We start from the raw sequence: 20,691 nt of genomic DNA, 5'->3' as shown, positions 1-20,691 counted from the left end.
TGATCAAATAAAGAAAGCTGTCCTATTTCTGAATTAATACAGCTTAAAGGGGTGAGGTGCCCATGCTGTGAAAACAAAAATCACTTTGACTATCTAAGGGATTTGCAGGTTATTTGTCCACTGATCTTTTAAATCAGCAACTTAGGTCTCTACAACATTTTGTATCTCATCAACAAAGTTATAAGACACAGCTGCTGCTGGATAGTCTTCCCTCTCCTCTGGGAAAAAAAAAAAAAAAAAAAAAGTATAAATATTTCTACTCACTGTATAGGTCTGTTTCATCCAGAATCTCAGATTTGATGATCTCTTCAATCACATCTTCTAAAGTGACAATTCCCAGGACTTCATAAAAAGGATCCCCTTCTCCTTCATTGTTTACTCTTTGTACTATGGCCAGGTGAGACTTGCCTGCAAGGAGACAGATCAGCAATTTAGACATTTAGAAATTCCTGAAAGACCAGAAATTACAGCAGAATTATATACAACAGGTATAAATAAAAAGACAGAAAGGCTGGTGTCGCACCTCATAAAAAAGCTACAAAATTTAAGAGACACTTAATATCACAACCTGATTTCCCTCTAAGAAATATATTCCAGGATCACATAAATCCAACTAGCACACTAAAGAACAGTCAAAAATATCAGTGTTCTCTTCCTAATTTCTTTCCCCAGTGAAACCATCGCCCTGGCTTTGCATTCATTATACTGTTTTGTTGTTTGTTGATGGCTTTTTCACTTCTTGTGTCCTGCACTGGCAGAGGAAGGTCTGGCTGGAGTCCTCCTTTGCAGGGAGCTCCCATGGATGCTCCTGAAGCCTACAAACAGCAGCAACAATGGCCACATCACAGAAGCATGTGAACAGGGTTAAGCTGGGGAGAGGAGCTCAAGCCATAAATTCATGTTTTCTTCCTTCCTCCTGCAAAAAAGAATTTATTTAGACATGCTCCAGGCAGAAGGGGACTTGTTTAGGAATGAATGCATTAATTAAAATATCCAAAGCAGCAGCGTCTGATTAACAAAGAGAAAAGCTAAGCTAAGATATACTGGTGGCTCTAAAGATCCCTAAGCTGTGCATCATTTGCCGTGCATTTCCTAGCTCCTAAAGTCCTTTCTGCCACGGGAATAAGCAAGTACCCTTCGAATAATCAATCACCCTTCGAATTTGCTTTGACACCGGGGTTGCCAGTATCCCTAGCTGCCACCCAAAGTCGGTCCTTTGTAAAGGTGCCCAAAAAGACACCTAGATCTCTGCATTCAAAGGGTTCTCCAAACGCACACAGCATTTTGAAGCACAAACACGCAGATCTCAAGGTGCTTTGTGAGCTGTTGAGAGGTAAGCAACGTTGTCTCACGTTCTTCTTTGCTGATCTCAAAACTGATAGTTATCCCCATCTGGGGAAGACAACCAAAATAGTTCAACTTTGCTCAGACCCCTTTATAGGCAATAATGTCTGCATGTTTTAAGCTTCAGATTATTAGACTAACAAGCATTCGAACTATTCCAAGCCAGACTTACTCATGCTTGAAGAATGAAAATATCCTGAACAAATTAGACGAGGGAGGAAAACTTATCAACTACTGATATAAACATTGCATCAGGTCAAGTCAATTCACTTTGGTAAGTTTTTCACATCTGCTTTCCCAGGGACCAAACATAAGCAGTTAAAAACAAATTCTTGGTGAATGCTGTCTGTCGAAAGTTAAATTCTTTTGCTATTCCCAGCTTGTGATCATTTAAAAGGAATTTTCCAAAGCAGGGTCTAATATTAGACTCAAAATGAAGTTTCCATTCCACTTAGGCGATATTCTCACCAAAGTAACTACTGCATAATCTGATTGTCTTGGAGCTACTCGTTTAGATGCAGATGGACATACTTTAAATACCAACTCCACAGCACTGCTGAGTCTTATCTTGAAGAGACCTTATTCTACAGTGAATTAATAGAAAGATGATTTGTGATTTTAAAGGATCAACAATCGTATTGTACTGAAAGGCTTTCGCTGTGCCAGTTTTATTTCTTTGCATTCCTTGTAAGACTTCCAGCTCTTTTTGCTGCTCAATGAACAGCATTAAATAAAAGTGACTTCATAAAAGGATGAAAGATTTACGTATTATTATCCTTGCTCTTCCCCTGTAATGTATTACTCCAATTATATCTGTTCAATCTCACGATGTTCAGGAAGTGTGGAACAGAAATGCCAACACGGACAAAACAGATTGTAATTTGTTTCCCAGTGCCTGCTCAGGTATCAGTACATTTGCTTTCAAGCCAAAAGACACAACTCCTTCCAGAATTATATCCATCACAGAGCAGAACAGCTCATTTGCACCCGCTCATTCAGGTGCTGTTTACCATTCTCCATCAGTGAGCGGTAAGAGTGCTCAAATCCATTTGAGTGGATAAAATAAAAAAGAAGCCTTCCTCGAACAAAACAACGCTATTAACTCAGTGTTTCAGCTTTGATCGAAACCACCAAATTACAGCCTTTTCTTCCACTTCTGTACTTCCTGGGATAAAGCTGAATGTAGCTGGTAAAATTTTACATTTTGAAAAGAAGCCTTACTAATAGTGGGGTCCTGGACAAATCCACAAGCAATGGGGCAAATCTACAGCGACAGGACAGGGAAGGTACTGAAATGAAAAAGGATAGGAATGTTTTTTTTCTGGTTCTGCCATAATCTGTGATTTTTATGTTTTTGATTTATCACCCAAAGTATGCAACCTGGTCTAGTGGACAGTATCCCTGCCCAAGGCAGGAGGGTCAGAATTAGAGGATCTTTAAGGTCCCTTCCAAGCCAAACCATTCTGTGATTCTATGACTGAAACTTTTAATAGTTTCAGATGTCAATGAAATCTTTGGTGTGCAGCATTGATCTTCACCTTGATCCTCACTACTAAAATTACATGGTGCAGGGCTTATCTGTCAAAAACACATACCTTATCCAAATGCAGACTGATGCTAACCTTTTTTCCCTCCTGCCTATCAAGTTTTCCTCTTCCTGACTTTCAAGAATTCATCACTTTGCTGGGGTCAGATAAATTTCAACCAACCTAACTGGGCTGCCTTTTGTTCTCAATCTCTCTCTGCATTTGCTTCAGTACTCCTGCAGTCACTTGATGAAGCAGGCCAAATCTGAAAACTACATTTCTTGGGTCTCTGTAAGTTAATTTTGATCCAGATATTTGCCAGAAATAATCAGAGAGCAGAATAAGCTGGTGCTGGTGACAGAGGTGGCAGGAAGATGCGTTCCATACTGGCTGCTCTCAGTGTCAGGCTGGCTTCAGGCTGCTGTGTGGCTGACTGCAAAATACCCTGCAAGTATGGGAACAATCGAGGTGGAAAAGGCTAAAGAAAAAGCCAAAGGAGAGCAAAGGCTTCTTTAAAAAACATTTTAAAAGCACAACTCAGCATGTGCCCAACTTTAAAAGTGGTCTGTAAGTAAAATAATGACTCCTCTGAGTATTTTAAATAGAAATTGGCTACAGCTTTATTCAAAGACTTTATTAGGCCACTGGTATTTGTCATACCATTTTATTCAATTGAAAAAGCAAGGTTTCAGCTCTATTTTCCACTGCTAAGGACTACTGATACAATCCAACATGGAGCTGAGCAAAGCATACACCCAGGTAAGGAAACCTGGACTGTCTATATTATTAATAGGGCTTTAAGTACAGAACATATTAAACAGAGAGAGCAAGCGTGCATGGAAAATAAACAATTATTTTCTATACCTCACTGATTTTCTGGCCACCGTCTCTAATCACACTGTATCTGTGACATTAATCTTTCTTTAAGCACTCATTTTAAGTGTTGATCCAGTGGGAGTCAGCAGGCAGGCAGCTGTGCAGCACTGCCAGCTCCGATGAAAAAGGCAGAACTGACCTGAGTGACGTGTACCAAGCAGCACGAGGAGGCAACTGCGGGAAATGCTCTGACCCAGAACTCCTCTGCGGCCACAGGCAGGCAGCATTTGCTTCAGCCTCAGCTTCCCCCACTTACTGTAGCAGCTGGTAATGTGAGCAACAGCCTATGGAGCTTGTACATGTGCACAGCACCAGATATAACTTGTGACAAATGCTCATCTCTCAGTTATCTTCATGGATAACTACAACACCAAGGAGTTTTGTTAAAACCAGACTCATTCTCATCCTGTTACTCAAAATCTTGCCCCTCAACTTGGATTTTGCTCTTTACCACAACTTCTGATTCATTTATTAAGCTAATCAAGAAGCATGAAGATGCTTAGTAGAATCTGCATGGGTCAGTGAACCTAGCATGAGCTCAAGAGAGTCTATGCAATTGACTGGCCACACAGACCACCATGGGAAGAAATGCTTGAAAAAAATGATCCTCTCACAATACCTTGACCATTCCTTGAAAGAGAAATGGAGAAAAAAAAAAAAAAGAAAAAAAAAAAAAAGATTCTGTGATGCTGAGGTACTTGTATGTTTAGAGAAAGGACCTTAAGAATATTGTTCATGTTCTGGCAGATGAATAGAGCTGTACCACTTCCCCACGGACACCCAAGCTGAAGAAATGGGCTGACAGGAAACCTCTGAAGTTTAACACATGCAAATGCAAAGTCATGAGCCTAGGACAAAATAAGTCTTAAGTGGCACTGGAAACTGACTGGATGGGTCTGCAGAAAAGGACTCAGTGGTGTCGTAGATAAGCTACAGAAGTCAGAAGTGCACCCTTGTGCCAACCAAAGCCAGATGCATAATGCCTGTGGAAGCACACTTCTGGCTAGCAGGTCAAGGGAAAGGATTATTCCTTTCTATTTGGCACTTGTGAGACCATACCTGGATTACTGGATCCAGTTTGGGATTTTCCAGTACTGGAAAGACATTGGCAAATGGAAGCAAGTCCACTGGATGGACACTGAGGTGGTCAGGGGCTGGGGCACACACAGTGCACAAGAAGGGCAAGGAGAGCTGCGCTGGTTTCATCTTGCAAAGAGAAGGCTAAAAGGGAGATCTTAGAAGTCTTCACATGCTTCACGGTACGCTATAGAAAGGACAAAACTAGATTATTCTTGGAGCTTGATACCAATGGGACAAGAGATAATGGACATGTTGCAAAAATGCAAACTCTTCTTGTTCCCTATGAGGATGGTCAAACAGAGGCCCAGAGGCACTGTGAGATCTCTGTCTTCGGAGGCATTCAAAACTCAGTGACCTGACCCAACTTCAAAAATGGCCTGCTCTGAACAGGAGATTGTACCCGATGACGTCCAAAAGACCTTTCCTAAATTATCCTGTGATCCTAAGAGACATTGAAGCTAGGCATAATTGAAATCTCAGCTCGATTCATTTCTGACTTTTAATTCCTGTATTTCTGCTTAGGAACCCAAATGATGCAAAATTTTCCATGCATAAGGGTGAGATGTAAAGACAGCAAATATGCTGTACTGATCTGGAATAAGACGATATGGTCTTGTTTGTGATACAAGTAATACCAAAACGATGCTACTAGCCAGACTATGCTGCAGAAATGTAATACTGCTGCCACAGCTTTAAATTGAAAGAGTGATCTCTCCAACCTATGGTAGGTCTTTATAAAACAGAAGATCCCTGCAAGTCCTGTTGTAGTAAAGCTAAAATCGGACTAGTAAATTTGTGTTAAAAGCAGTAATCTGAGTCCATTTGCTGTTGGCGAGTCCTCTGGAACGTTAAGCTGTAACCTGTGTAATACAGCTGCAATTACACGGAGAAAAAAAAAATCCCAGGAGGTGTTTAGTTGCCCTTGAATTTGCTAACTAACAATCTGTGCTGCTAAAACACCTCACAGCTTATTCTCATGCGACTGTCTTGCTTTCAACTGATTTCAACAAAGGTAAACAATGTGGTCTGTCGGTGAGATTCACAGGTTCAACAACGCATTACGCAAAACAATCAATTTTAAAATGTGTTGTATAATTTAACCATTAAAAACAACTCCCTCTAGAATAGCATTGGCTTGCAAGCAATTATACCCAAATAACAAGTGTTCTCCTAAATCTCTTTTCTGCAGCACAGTTCAAGGGCATTAAATCTCTTTTCTATTAGCTGAAATTTGCATTCATGCTGTTTGTTTTTGCACTTTGATTATTTTCAACGGGGAAACAGGATTGCTGCTTTCCCCCCCTCCTCTGTTACGTCCTGGTGCACATTGTCTTTAGGTTCACAACGCCGAATCAGGAGAAAAACAAAACTTCTGCACAAACATGATCTACATTTAAAATGGACTTTTTAGATCCAGCCTTTTTCAGCAACAAAACACATTTTTTTAATATACATTTGGGAAGGGAAGCCAATAACTAACGTTCATTTAATGTAGCCGCATGAAACTCATCCAGACCCTCCAGGAAACGAGTGAAAGTACTAGCGGTACCACAGGGAATATGGTGATTCTTCGCCTTTAAACTGGAAAGCTTACAGTCTCACACAAACATTAACTAGAAACCGCAGAAGCCTCCACAGGAAAATCAAAAAGTAGCACTTTAAATGGATTCTTTGTGTTAAAAGCCTGAATGCCCGTTTTAGTGGGAGGACAGCAAAAAAAAAAAAAGGAAAAATTAAGGAGAGTTTCAGAATGACTTCCTGACAGTGAATTGTATTTGTAAAGAATACTTTCCCAAGGGAAACGGCAGCAGCTCGGTTACTTGCAACTCTGAAAATGCGACTGGACAATGCTCCTAGAAAGGACTCGGTAATTCGCTGCCCCGTGGCAGATGGAAGAGGAGATGAGCTAACATTTTCCATCTCTAGCAGCCTATCACCCAGTATATGCTCTCTAACTCAAAGGCTGCTGCCTACCCTGCCATTTGTTTTGGTCAGCCCTCGGTGAGAAGTGCACTGCCCAACTTGATTTACTTGGCAGCTTTTACAGGAAAAGCACGGCTCTAAAAAGTTGTTACCTGTTGCAGCTGTAAACGCAACTCAAATGCACCAGGCAATAAACTTGGATTAGAAGCAGTCACCTACTAACCACAGGTCCATGAGTAAAAGAAATCAGCAGGCAACCAGAAATAACTTGAGAGCAAGAAGAAAGGTCATTTAAACTCAGAGCTCTGCTATCGAAGTGGAAATCTTAGGGAAGAATCTAGAGAAGTGAGGACATTTAGGGGAAACTATTACCAGGTGCAGGCAGGCAGCAAGACTGAAACTAAAGAGTGAAGAGGAATAGGTTCAAGCCCCCTGAACATGAGCATTGATCCCCTGGTCAAGGACAGCGTGCCAGTGCTTCCCAGTCATGCAGTCCTTATCCAGCAGGGAATTTAGGCTGACTATGGCTGGGATTAGCAGTAACACCTGATTTCGGTATGGTAAATGGACAAATACAAGTTGCCTCCTAATACTGGAGGCTGATGTCCTACAGAAGTATCTATTAGACGTTAAGTGGGAGAGGAAGAGATTGAAAACATCAGGGGTGAGAGAGGAAACTCTCTTAGAACAAAGCCTTTTTGACATCCTTCTGAGGTTCTTACCAGAGGCGGTGTTATCGGGACACAGGTGGGCTGAGAAGAGAGCCAGGCTGGAAGTTTAAAAAACAAGTCAAGGGAGTGCAGCAAACAACGTTGAGAAAAGAGGTGGCAACACTGAGAAGGGAAAATATTGAGTCTGAAGAGAGACCTATCTATCTCTATTTGGGCTAACACAGAAGAAAAAAATACGCAGATAAAACGTAAGGAAAGCAAATAGAACACTTGAGTCATCCTTGGTCATGGTTCAAGTCTTCCACAATAGATTCAGAAGATACTGAAGTGTGACACACTGATGTGATTGCCCCCGTGCTTCCACTTCCCAATGCAAGTAATGACCTTTTGGAAAGAAGCATAAGAAATGCATCTCTTTACTGACTTGCATCTTCACAGCATGGCGAACAAGGATTTTTCTTAGTGTTCAAGGACACATGGAAAAGATCCGTGCTAATTTTATTACTTCCCTGTTCGTTCAAGATTGTCCCCACCGATTTCAGCATTCCTTCAGGGCTGAAGAGCAGGCACCAGCCAGCAAAAATGCAGCCAGCAGAGGGAGCGCAAAACCTTGGGTTTGCTCCATGCCGAGCTGCGGGTCCTCCTGAGAACCGAGTCCAGCAGAGAGCAGGTGGAGAGGAGAGGTCCTGGACTCCGACAGCGGTGGGGCCAGGGTGCTGGCCTGCTGCTGGGTCTGGGCAGATCTCTGGGAGATGGATACTTCAGGCTGGGACTCCACAGCAACGACTGGTGTCTGCTGTGGCCTGTTCAGTGTCTCCTTCTGGAGCTTTGTGTTGTGGCTACAAGCCCACTCTGCCTTCCCACTACTCCCTACCTGAGGGGGGATAACGTGTTGAGCCCTGGGATCACCCTTGGCGAGGGTGAAGGAGAGAAATTGTCACCTTGTTAGTGTCCTCCATCACTCCAACCTGTCCAACAGGCTGCTTCCGCTACCCAACCTTTAATCCATGGAAGAAAAACAAGAATGTCAAGAGATGTTTTATGTGCAACAAAAATAGAAGTTGGCCCAGAGCGGTGATGAACTCGAACGTTCAGGTAAGCAAAACATGACACCAACAGAAACAATAGCCTGCTCTGTATCATCCCGGCCAAAAATCCTAGTACAAAAATCCTCCCTCTAATCCTGCCTCCCTCGATTCCTAGAACAAACAGAGCTTAATTTGGGATTTTGGCATCTACACCATGGGATTTTAAATCCTGCAAAGGTAAAGTACTAGAAGGCACAGCAGAAACATGCTTGGACATTAGGAGGAGGTTAGCTGAGGCCAGCGTGCTTACATAAGGACCCAAACAGTGCTGAGAGCAAAGCGTACGAGCTGAAAAGGAAGAGCAGCATCTTGGGACTGTGGGTCATCATAGGAACCGGAGGCTGGATATATTTATATATATTTATTACCATCATCAGCTTCTGTGGTTTACTTTTAGCTCACTATTTAGGACATAAATTAAAACAGGTTCTTGGGTTCCCAACAACTTAATCATTAATATTCCATTTTAATGACCTGTTTTACTTCAGGCCATTTATACCACATGCAGTTTGCAATTCCAGCAGCTTGAAACCCCAACCGGTTGGTCGATGGCACTGTCAGATTTTTCAAGCTCAGTGCACGGCTTTCTAATTCACATTGAGGCATCAGCCAGGGGAAGCTTAACGATAAGCCCCCCCGTTAACTTCCTGAATCGGTGACAGCATCTCTTGCCCAGTGGGATTCACACAACCTCAGAACCACGTCCGTGCCTGTGCTTTCAGGGGGAGCAAAGCTGTGGCATAAATGTGCCTGTAAACACAACCAGCATCAGTGACCTTGACTTCGCACGGGTGCAGAACCAGGGCCACGTGAGCTCCTGCTCTCTGACGCTGCACATTTATTTCTCTGAAATGTAACGCAGGATGCCCTGAGTCCATATATTGTGCTGTGGCAACTGCCATTAAAGAAAGACTTCAAATTGCTTCAGCAGAAAATGAGGGGTACGCCAGCAACCCAAAGGCACAAGCTCCCACAAGCTTTCTGTTTGGGTCAGATCCAGGCTCAGATACCACGAGATGAAACGATGCAAGAAGGGCTGGGCAGAACAAGGTCTCACGCTGTGAGATGGGTGGAATGTCTTCTGGCTGAAAAGTGGCTGTTGGGGCTTTTTAAAGACTTTACAAGACCGGCTCGGAGTCTCAGAGAACCTCAACTGAGAGAACATTTCCAACCCCAACCTCCTGAACCCACCAACAGCATCTTTATTTGGCTGCAGTGCAATTTAAACTAACAGCATGGAGCAGAGCACTGCTGACTCCTGGATCCATGCCTCTTTATTGGCAGCTTGTATAGATCCACAGTTATGGACACTGGGAAAAGAAATCACTTAAAGCACCCAAAGACATGCTGAAGCTGCCTGACACCACAGCAAACAGACAGAATAAGAGCACCTCATTTCAGAGCTGGGCATTGACAGAGGGAGGGGAAACAGATTTTGAATTTTCCTAAGAATTAAATAGATCTTATCCTGCTGATGTGTTATTTCAAAAGTCTATCATGCAAAGTGGCCAAATGAAGTAGGATGTGTGGTTCAACTGCTGACTCACTCTCTCCAGGAAAAGGAAAGATTCCAGCAAACCACCTTGTTTGAAAGAGTGACAATACTGATGGTACGTTTGAATGCATTATTGATATTTTTGAAGAACAAATGTAGAATAACTGGCTTTGTTCCAAGGTAGAGGATTTTCAAATGAACTGCTAATACACCATCTTTCCATCCAGATATGGCAATGGTATTTGTTTCAAAAATGGTATTACCGGGTCAGATTTTAGATACAGAGAGACCTCAAAGATCAGTCTGTGGCAATTACACTGAATACTTATAATTACTGAATTTATAAAGCAATTTTTTAAAGTTTGCATTTGTGAACAATGAAGTAATTAATATTTTTGTGGGCCAGCCTGCACATCTCTTTGGTAGGTTGAGTAGAAAGAAAACCTCACAGGTAAGACAGCAAAGCCTTGCCCCTTGACCAACAGCCACTGGAGAGAACTGGAGATAAGGTGAAGAGGTAGCCTGTCCCTTGGGCAACAAGACGCTGGAGATAAATGAAGAGGAGAAGAGGAGTCCAGAGCAACAGGTGGTGAACTTGTGAACCTGCCACAGCTTGTTTTGCTGTGACGAAGAGCTCCTTTATTCCAGAAAATTAAGGTTCAACAGGATGTATCTAAATAGTGAAGAAAATCAATTTGGAACAGCGACTACGATCTATAATTAGCAACCAACAGTAGCTGTCTTTTGTACATTTACTTTACAACTCTTTTAAGCAACTCGTTGATATGTTCCAGGTGAATTTGTGTCCAAATTCTACTGAAATATTTTGCTACAATATTTATCACAGTTTTCCTAGCCTAATGACAGACAGTAAGCATGACATTTGAGAAAGCAAGAAGATGATAAAAAGAATTAGTGGAAAGGCTGCTCATTGTTTTATTTTGAAATTCAGGCCAAAACGACTTCAAAGATGGCACATAAATCAGAGTAGCTCAGCCACTTTCCAAATGCTGGGTGTGGATGACAGGGGATGACATGCAGTTCACACCTCCATTACAGCATCATTCAAATTCTTCTTGGCTAATATTTACCATAAAGTGAAGAGATATGATGACCTATTTTGTTTTCTGTGTCAGGATGATGTTTCAGTGACGTAACAGGAATACTGCCAGGATGGTATTTCTTTCATGATCTGCCTGATGAGCCTAGAGAAGTGGCAGTGCAACTCATCCCATCTTTTCTTTGGTATTCTGCAGAGGTCTGTATCATTATTTTATTCTCATCCAAAATGAATCTGAACATACTTGGTCCCAAACGACCTAATCATTTAGCTTTAATATCTCTCATTTCTAGGACTTCATTTATTTTGACAATTTTACTCCAGAACAAGCTACAGCTAAGTCCATGATCCTAGGGTCTCAGCTGGGAAACATTGACCTGATGCACCCAGCTCCTTTTACAAAGCTCTGATGGGAGCTACGGTAAAGCACAACTCCACTAGCTGGGGAAACAACCTCACTTACCACGGTTGAAGCCACTGGCACAGGTCAGATTAGTTAACAGACTTGTGCTTTACAGTTCTCTTGCTTCCTTGGGCAGAGGGGGGATTGAAACTCAAGCAGCCCATTCAGCTTTGCCCACAGCTCTGTGCCCATGCTATCAGCACCCAGGAGCGTATGATACCAGCATCCCCACACCCCTAAAATGTTCTGACCATGGAAAGGGCCTCAGAGCAATGGTGTCCCGTTGTCGTGACTTCTGCCTTGGATTTGTTTGTTTTCAGCTAGGATTAGGCTGAATTCTTCTACATCCCAATAAACACTGAAGTAAAGCAGCTCTAACTTCTGCTAGAGGAGATATGGGCAATTAGGTCACGCAACATACATACGCACACTTCACTGCTATTTTCCATGACCGCTTGTAAATCCAAACATTCTGGGTATGCCCATACAAAAACATCAACATAAACCCCAACCAGAAAACCAGTCTACTATACTCCAAGGACTTGCCCTGAAATCTACAGTATAAACAACAGTATTTATCTAGCATATTAACAATAGCAGAACGGATGTGTGTTGCTCTATGTGCCTCACAGAAGACGAGCCAAGTACTGGGGCATGAGAGATGGAAAAGATGAAATTCAGAGCCATTTTTTTTGTTTTTAATTTTGAAACACATGGGTCTAACTTTTCAGATCCACACTGTAATACTCTTGCCTGTCCTCCTGCATCCCCTCCTTGGGCCTGCAATATCCTGGCTCCTTCCTTCGTCCTCTGCCTCGCCGGGACGGGTCCCTGCACAAAGGCAGCTACAAGAGAGGTGATGCAGCCTTCACCATGGGCTGAGCTCTCCTCATCCTACCTCAAAGGGAGCAACAGGAGAAGTTTCCTCTCCTATCCCTACACCGCATTTTTACGAAACTTACGGAAACATAGCATTTCCAACTTTTCAAAATCCATGCCTTCCAGAGTTACGGAAGGCTGGGACAGGTAAGGAGAAAAAATAAGGAACAAAATGACTGACACGGTGCAGTCACAAGGTTTGTTTCATGACATCTTAAAAATGAACCAAAACAAAAATGAACTTAAAAATATCGATAAAATTTCCACCTACAGGAAAGAGATCACCATTCCTTCATGACCCGTGGCGCTGCGGGTGCTGCCGAGGTTCCTCACAGGCCTCGTTGGAGTCCATGCGTGCCCGGCACGCTGCTGTCCCTACAAGGGTTAGGCAAACAGGCCAGCAGAGCCCGGCGCAAAGGAAATGCATCTGGAGTTCAGGGCACGGCTATCGCTTGGCTATTTCTGTAGCGCCGGCATCTAAAAAAAGACCCCGTTCACACAAGTAGCTATTTTACCTTACTGTCCCACAAGAACTAAATGCATTTTTTCCGATGACACTTTCCCACCATAAAATACACGGCAAAATGTGACAAATATTTTGAAATATTCCTATGAAAGCATGTTGCTTATATATAGAAACATGAGTATATATGGAAACACACAAAATGATGTGGTTATATATAGATGTCTCCTCACTGTATAACTAATATTAGTTCGTGGAATTGGAAGTCACACGCGACAAAAAAATGAATTAGAGTTCCAGTGAGCTTTGCCATAAAGCAGACAAAGCAGCAAAACCCACTTAGATTTATGATAATCTTAGTACAAATTGCTGAATGGTGAATTCCCTTGAGAACTTCTCTGACACAAGAAATACTCAAAAAATAAACAAAGCAGGAGACGAGTCCAAGAGGCTCGCTGAAGAGACATTTATTCCACGTCTTTTTTGCTCCTCCACTACAGCAAAATCTCTGAGAGGAACCACAAGTCAGAGGCCCAGAGGTCTTCTTGGGCCCTAAAGCTTGTTTTGTGGTTAACAGAAGACCATCAGCTTCATAAGGTCCTTAGCAATTAAAACTGCTTTGGTGGAAACGTTTCAAGTATCTACTACCACTACTACCCTTGTGAGAGTATTCCACACTATAATGCTTCTTTTAATATAAAGAAATACACTTTGGTAGTCACACGAAGGTCCTAAAAATTCTTCATAAGACTTATTTCCATGAGTCTTAATGGTTTTAATTTTACTTCCTAATTTCTCCTCCACGGTTTGGTGTCCCAAACACCATGTTTTTGCATTAGACCAGAATATTAAGGTTAAATTGACTTATCTGTTTCAGTGTTTAAGTTGAAGGAAATAAAACGAGTGAAAATATATGAGAGAGTTTTATTTTAAAGGACAAAATGTAAATATGTTTTCCATGCTCTCAGAGGATTAGTAAAATGGATGCAGAATACACTCCCTCCCCTATTTTTATTAAGCAAACAACTCTCCAATCCCGTATCATCACTTCTGTTCAAGCACTATTCTACACCATGAGTCTCAATTCACAGTATCTATACTATAGTCCTTAAAACTGTCACAGAAGCCTATTTTAACATCTAGCCAAACAGCTCTGCTTGACTGCTTTCATCAATGAGTACAGAATCTCGATTTTGATAAAATTTATTTTTCAGCAACAAAGGTCTGGTACCTTTGTAGCAGTTTCACAGTAAATGCCAACAAAAATAGTCCTTGGATGATCTGGACAATAAATAACCTTTTTTTCTTTTTTTTTTAACAATAAATCTACTGGAATAACAGCATTCCCAGCCCTGTGTCCCAGTGACACAACTTTGAGAAGCATAATGGAAGCTACCAAAGAAAGCAACCAAAAATAACGTTCAGAAAGTGGTCTGAGTGAGGAAAAATGCAGTGGCACTGTTCATAGAGCTTTAGTGGAGATCCTCACGTGATAGGGGTGTGTAGAAAAAGTGGCAGATAGTTCAAGAAATTAAGATGTACTATTATTCTCAGGAACAAAAATTTGCCTCCTCTCAATCTTCAAAGGCTGCATACATCTCACCTGCTTGCCTCCATGGCAACTGGATTCTCTTCTTATCAAAAAGCTCCTGATATTATGCTCTTGTCTTCTCTCCCTCACTGAACTGTGCTACTCTGGCTGCATCAAATATCCAGAAATTCAAACAGGACCAAGGATGAATAAATTCAATTGTACAATTGAAGCGGTGAAATCTCAAAGACTTCTTATAAAAGCTTTACCCACTTCACAACCTTCTTGCTGGCTGAAAATTAACAACTCTTGAATAGGTTCAGTTGCATAATACAAGAGAACTTTGCCACAATGTGATCCAGAACAGGACTAGATCTTGTTCTAGATCCTAGGACAAGGAACTCCAAACCCACCCAGCCTCAAAGAAACACCCAGTTCTTTCATGACAACAAGTGATCAGGAGCTCAGATCTATTATTCATGTAGATGATGACATGTCTGGCAGAACAACAGCTCTTGGCAGAACAGCAAAATATTTATTCAGTGTAATAACTCAAAGGAAATGATTTGCCAAATTGACTGCAACAATAGGCTTCAACCTTTTTCAATTTGTGGACTGCTAAAAATGCTCAGTGGGAATGCAGAGCTCTGCACAGACAAGCAGTCTACTGACAACAGACTTATTGTTTTTAGGATACCTTTTACTGAGATGTCAGAAATAGTCCTTGGACACAAGCTAAAAAAACGTCCAGACCATGTTATTTTCTGGAAGTGTTTCATCCAAATATTAAGCAATCTTCCTTACCGTATAAAATACCAAGACTTAAAAGCCTGAAATCAAACTGTTACAGCTCTCTGCAAAATGAAGATCTTCTTACCAGTGACATCAGCAAGAGCAATCTGTTTACTTGCCACATATGGAGACCAACCACCACATAGAGTGGTCAAATGGCAGAACTCAGCAGCACCACTAAGTCTTCTCTCAATCCCGGTGTGTCGCTGGGAGCACCTTTCCCACACAAACATCAGGGAGGCTGGAAGCCCCTAAATGCTGTTCTAAAAAAAATTCTGTGCATTAAAACAGGCTCCTGCAAAAACTGTTGTTTTGCCTACAGATTGATGGTCCAGTTAATGTGACAAGACAGCTGGTGAGAACTCCATTCCCAGAGAGGCTCAGCGCATGTGCACCCAGCTACCCTACCATCAGCATAGCTGCTGATTCAAAGATCAAAAGTATTTGGGGTTTTTGTTGCCACAGTCATGTATTCCCTTGGCACAGGAGTCCTCAAGCCTGGGACCACTCGTGATGGGTGTATTATGGAGTAGAGTGCCCTAGGGTTCCTCTGGGCAGAAAGCAAGAGTGGATGCAACCCTGGGATGGACCCTGAATGCCGAATCCCACACCGTTGTATTGCTAAGGAAGAGCTGAAGCTGCAATCAGTGGTTGGCGACAGTGGTTTTTTTAAAGGCAGCATTTAGAGACTTATCAACAGAAGCAAAATACAGGGAGGGGAGAAGAGAAGGAACGGGAGGAACTCTGGGAACTGCAAATGGGATTCATGTTATTTCCACTGTGGTAGCAGTTGAATCAGTGCTCAAACCACCAGCCTGCCCCAGCACATCAGACTACCCAGCAATTTGCCCGGTCCTTTAAGGTAATCCACAGTAAGAGCCACAGCAATGTGGGGTTGAGAGAGGCCTGTGCACCCCAGCCTCGCTGGGGGCAAGAGAGAGAGAGCGCAGGTCCACGAGGGGAGCAGGAGGTGGGAATGATGGCAGGATCTGGCCTGAAGCAGAAGGACTGCCTCAGGCACTGAAATGTCTCATCAGATTCGCTGTTTCAGTAAATAAAAATATCAGCAAGCTGGCCTGGTCTTCGGGCCCTTATGAAATGGCTGTTTGTCACAGCTGAGGTGAGCTGAGGGGAACGCTCTGCAGATAAAGCTAGGGGAGATTTCAAGTGCGAAAGGAGCGGCGTGACACAGCTCATGGCAGAAAGTGTGGCTGAGGTTGACATTGCTCTAGACGTGCAGGGACGGGGCATTTAAAAGCACACAAGAACAAAAAGGCAGCTCCTGCCCACCCTGCCTCTCTCTGCATTGGTGAGAGCACAGTTTCTCTCCTCAGTATGGTGCCTTAACTTCCTCACTGAATTTCAAAGCAGCATCACCCTCTGCCCTCACACCTCTTGCTTTAACGCCATGCTATGAAACACCCTTTCTAAAACCAAACCTGAGTACAGCTCCTCATCCCCTTGGAAGCAGACAGGTTTTCCAACCACGAGGGCTAGTGAAACTTGATGAGCAGAGGGGGGCTGAGAGAAGATGGTGGTGTTTCTGGAGCTAGGCTGAAAATGGCAGAGGAAAGCACAAACAGTGGGAAAATAACTTAAGAAAGAGATTTCACTGATCTGACAGGAGAAAAAGGCATTTTAGAGCAGTCTACTGTTCTCAGAGGACATAGGCAATATCTTGAAACGTTTAAGGGCTGGTGACTGAATGAAAATGCTCAGACCTAAGGGAGAAAGAAGAGCAGAAAAACACAAGTACAAGTGAACTCATCAGAAGTGCTGACAGCAGTGTACGAGTTATACCAGAGGATGAGCACAGCAAGTACCAAGGAGGAAGGCAAGAGCACGCTAAGACAAGAAGGTACAGCTGCTGAGAGGGGCGACTTCTGCTACCCCTCCGCTTGCCTCAAGAAGCAGACAAATTACTCCAGAAACAAGAGGGAGTTGTGTACAGAAATGTCATACAAGTGAGTTGCCCAGTGGGTTACACCAAGCAGTTCGTGAGAAAGTCTCCCGAACCCTGTGAACAATGAAAGCAGCCCTTTTTCCATCCATCTCTCCCAGAGTATTTAAAGATTTGAATTTTCCCATATCATTTTTGGTTCGTCTCTTCTCTATAAATAGAGAAGCAGCAGTGCATCCATCTCTTCTTCATCTTTTTTGGTGGTCTAGTGTTGCACACAGGCTGGAATGTTTTTCTAGTAAACGATAAGCGATGGGAAACAAGTTGAAGACAAAGGATGAGAGACCTTGAGCTCGGACAAATAGGAGAGACGGGAGCCTTCTTGTCTTTCCCAAGAGGCAGGTATCTTTTCTCTGGACCAAAGGGTTTTGTTTTGGAAACAAACGCATCTATTTCTGTCACTTCCTTTAGACATGCAGTCTTCATGGGGCTGATAGCAAGACTGACTACAGTGTCTGAGAATGACAGTTTGGCCCCCAAAAGAAAGCATTTCTAACCTAAATATGAAACCCGAAGGAAACACACCCCTGCTGCTAAGCGCATGTCTCAGTGGACTAACACTGTGATCTATGCTCTGCTCCCAGAGCCTTTACTTTAGGCCAAAGTCTAATAATCGAGTTAGCACTTTGCGAGGAGAGCTAAAGCCCCTGGGGTTTGTGCTGAGCGGCCGGCCGGTGGAGAGGCTGAACTGGACATCAGCAGGTGGCCTGGCTGCCATGGGAAAAAACAAGAGTGCTTTGGGCAGTCAGGGAGCTGAGCGAGGAGCTGCAGGAACGCCTGCGCTCTCCCCCGACCCATGGGAGGTCAGCCACATCACTCGAGAAAAACAAAAACATGAGCAGAAGAGAAAGGGTGAGCCGTGGCAGAGGGAGAAAATGCCAAGACCGGGCAGCATGGGCTTAGAAACAGCTTCACAAGTCAACGAGGGTTGAATGCAGCTCAGGTACCTCAAGCTGTGGCCCTGATGTACCACTGCAGCCATGAACAGGACTAGCAACGGGACTGCACCAACACGGCGACATCTCTGTTAATTGGGGACGAAGTCGGGGTGAGCGGCAGGGAGGGGAAACTAATGAGTTCCAGAAGATCACGGTCCTCCATCTCTGCTTAAAAATAGGAACTGCGGTCAGGGGTTTTAGACAGAGAGAGTCAAACCTCAGCATTTGGATCCAGATTTTGAAACCACGAAAGGTCAGAGTTAATTGAGTGTTGGTCATTCAGAGGTCCTGGGACAACTTAAAAATCAACAGAGTGCTGTAAAGTCTTATTCAAGTCAGGCTCCTCTCTCGCATCCAAAAGAAGCAACGATATCCTTGAAAACAACAGCCCAGACCAGCTTTGTTCATGGCTTACCTACTCGATACTTCCCGTAGGGGACGGGAACAAAATGCCAACTAGCAGCAGGGTCACGCAGAGCCTGGGTGCAAGGGCCTCGAGAGAAACAGCTTTCAAAATAGGCCGCAGTGGGCAGGTTCTTGCAGAGCTGGCAGGGCCGCTGACTCTGGGATAGCCTAATCCACTAACAGGTAAATCCCCTCCACGAAACATTCCTTCCTGTCTGAACAGACTTATTTGGCAACCAAAGCCCCCTGCTTTAGAGCGAGAGCTGGAGAGGAATGTGACCTGTGGCTCCCGATGGGAGAACGCCCTAGCACATGGAGTACCGAGACCGAAAGCCGCCCAAGCCTCAGCACGTGGACCTTTCCATTCAACTGTCCCGACTCCACGTATGAGATCATGGCTTGGCAGGCGGGACGTCAGGCGCTGAAATTTGGGGCCTGAAGCGCTGTTTAGATGCATAAGGGCCCATCTCTCCAGACAGCTGGATCCCCAGAGAGGAAGAACTCTGTCTGGTGGTTTTGGCAAACGTCGTGCCAAGCGTAACGGTTCAGCCTGCTAACTCTGGTGAGGACAAAGCAGAAGGGAACTCAATGGCCTAAAACAAAAGGCAAGTGAGGAAATTCTGCTTTGGACCCTGCTTCAGCATGCCCCTAGACACTGCTCATGCATGGAGCAAACGCCCATGCTGGGTCTTTCAGGGAAAGAGAGGGCATCACAGCTGTGTTACTAGGAGCTGGCCTACCCTGAGATCTGGATCCTCCTAGCTCATCAATCCCTTCTGTTCAGATTTTGCTCTACAAGCTGCAAGTCCTAGCTGCCACCACTAGGATGGCAAATCAAACAGCTCGAATTGCACTAATTGAAATTGCTGAGCAAGAGGAACAGATCCTCTCTCTTCTTTCATGTCAGAGCAGCCAAAGTCTGGCACATATACTAAAAAAAAACATAAACTAGAAAATGCTAGAAAATCCCACAAGGGCAAGTCTTTTTTTGCCACAGTTTACCCCAGATAATGCACAGAGAAGCCTCATTTTACGTTTTTAACATTTTTTTCATTTCTCCTAACTGGGGAAGGTTTTGAATGCAGGTATAAGACACAGTGCACTTTAGCCATGCTGCTGTTCTTGTACAGAGATGCCTTACTCCCTACCCAGATAAAGATTCACAGTGGTAAAGCGACCGTAGACTGGTGTGGCATGAGCTCTGCGTGGTCATTCATTCATCACCCCCAATTCATACCAGAATGGCATCGACTCAAAATGCAGCTGTGTACACACCCATCTCGCCAGAAGTGTTGGCCAGTCACGGTGGTTTTGTTTACGTGGAGTGATGGAACAGCCTCTTACCAATGCAAATGCACAGCAAAAGTAGTCACTGGACCTGCTGCAGCTTCTCAAGTGTGCAGAGATAAGCTTCGTTATCAGTCAGTGTAAGAGCCAACTGTTTTCCTGAAAGAATCGTCAGTCACCCAATTCCACATCTCATTTCTTAGTAGGTGGCAACGTGTTTCTCCCCACCCCAACAAACGACATTTCTCAAGCACTGAAAAAGCCAAAGCATAAGAAGTTTTAGGTTCTGCATCATCTAGGAAAAAAGATCACTGCTTTGACCCACCATTAAAATAGGTATGGAAATGTTGGGGGAGGGAGGAGACATGACAAAAAAGGAATTTGATTTATGATTTATTAATCACAAAAATACGAGAAGGACCCATGGGTAGGAATACACACAAATACTTACAAACCAGCCATATTTCAAATTGATGACTTCTCTTTACACATACCAGAATTAGATGCTATTTTTGCATCACTGTTCCTCCAAAGAAGGACATGTGGTAAGCATGCAGTTAACCATTACCAATAATTTCCTGTATTATTTTAGTATCTGAGAGCACCAGACATGTAGCAGTACCCCAAGCTACCAGATGCTTGGGCACTACTCCAAAGAGTTTATAATCTAACACTGAAGAGACATGATGCATTCAGATGCGTAAAGAATTACCAAGGGACAACGCTCAGCAAGGCAGGTGGGGGCTCAGCACAGCTTCTGCAGTCTTGTGGCAAAGGCGAGATTTCAGAAGGAAGACGAACGAAAGCAATGAAACACACTCATATACTGAAGGAATGATTAAAAGATGGCAAAATTTCAAGAAGGTGAACGTTTCTGAAACATAGATGATGATGAAAACCGTCTCTGGGAAGCAATCCATTTTTCTTTTACCCACAAAGTCCTTTCCTCACAATCTGAAGGGTGAAGAAG

The 20,691-nt window shown here is 43.4% G+C and overlaps 1 protein-coding gene across 1 annotated transcript in view; it reads right to left on the bottom strand.

Annotated features, from left to right (window-relative positions):
• The window catches only part of CNNM2 (cyclin and CBS domain divalent metal cation transport mediator 2), a 111,404-nt gene that overhangs the window by 22,475 nt on the left and 68,238 nt on the right, over positions 1-20,691 (bottom strand). Inside the window, exon 3 of the mRNA XM_032191051.1 lies at positions 265-408. Coding sequence (XP_032046942.1) covers positions 265-408 — 144 coding nt within the window. The remainder of the gene's footprint in view (positions 1-264; positions 409-20,691) is intronic.

Source organism: Aythya fuligula, chromosome 7, assembly GCF_009819795.1.
Source record: "Aythya fuligula isolate bAytFul2 chromosome 7, bAytFul2.pri, whole genome shotgun sequence".
Classification (NCBI taxonomy): Eukaryota; Metazoa; Chordata; class Aves; order Anseriformes; family Anatidae; genus Aythya; species Aythya fuligula.
Note: the sequence above shows the minus strand (reverse complement) of the source record. Positions and strands in the feature narration are given on the sequence as shown.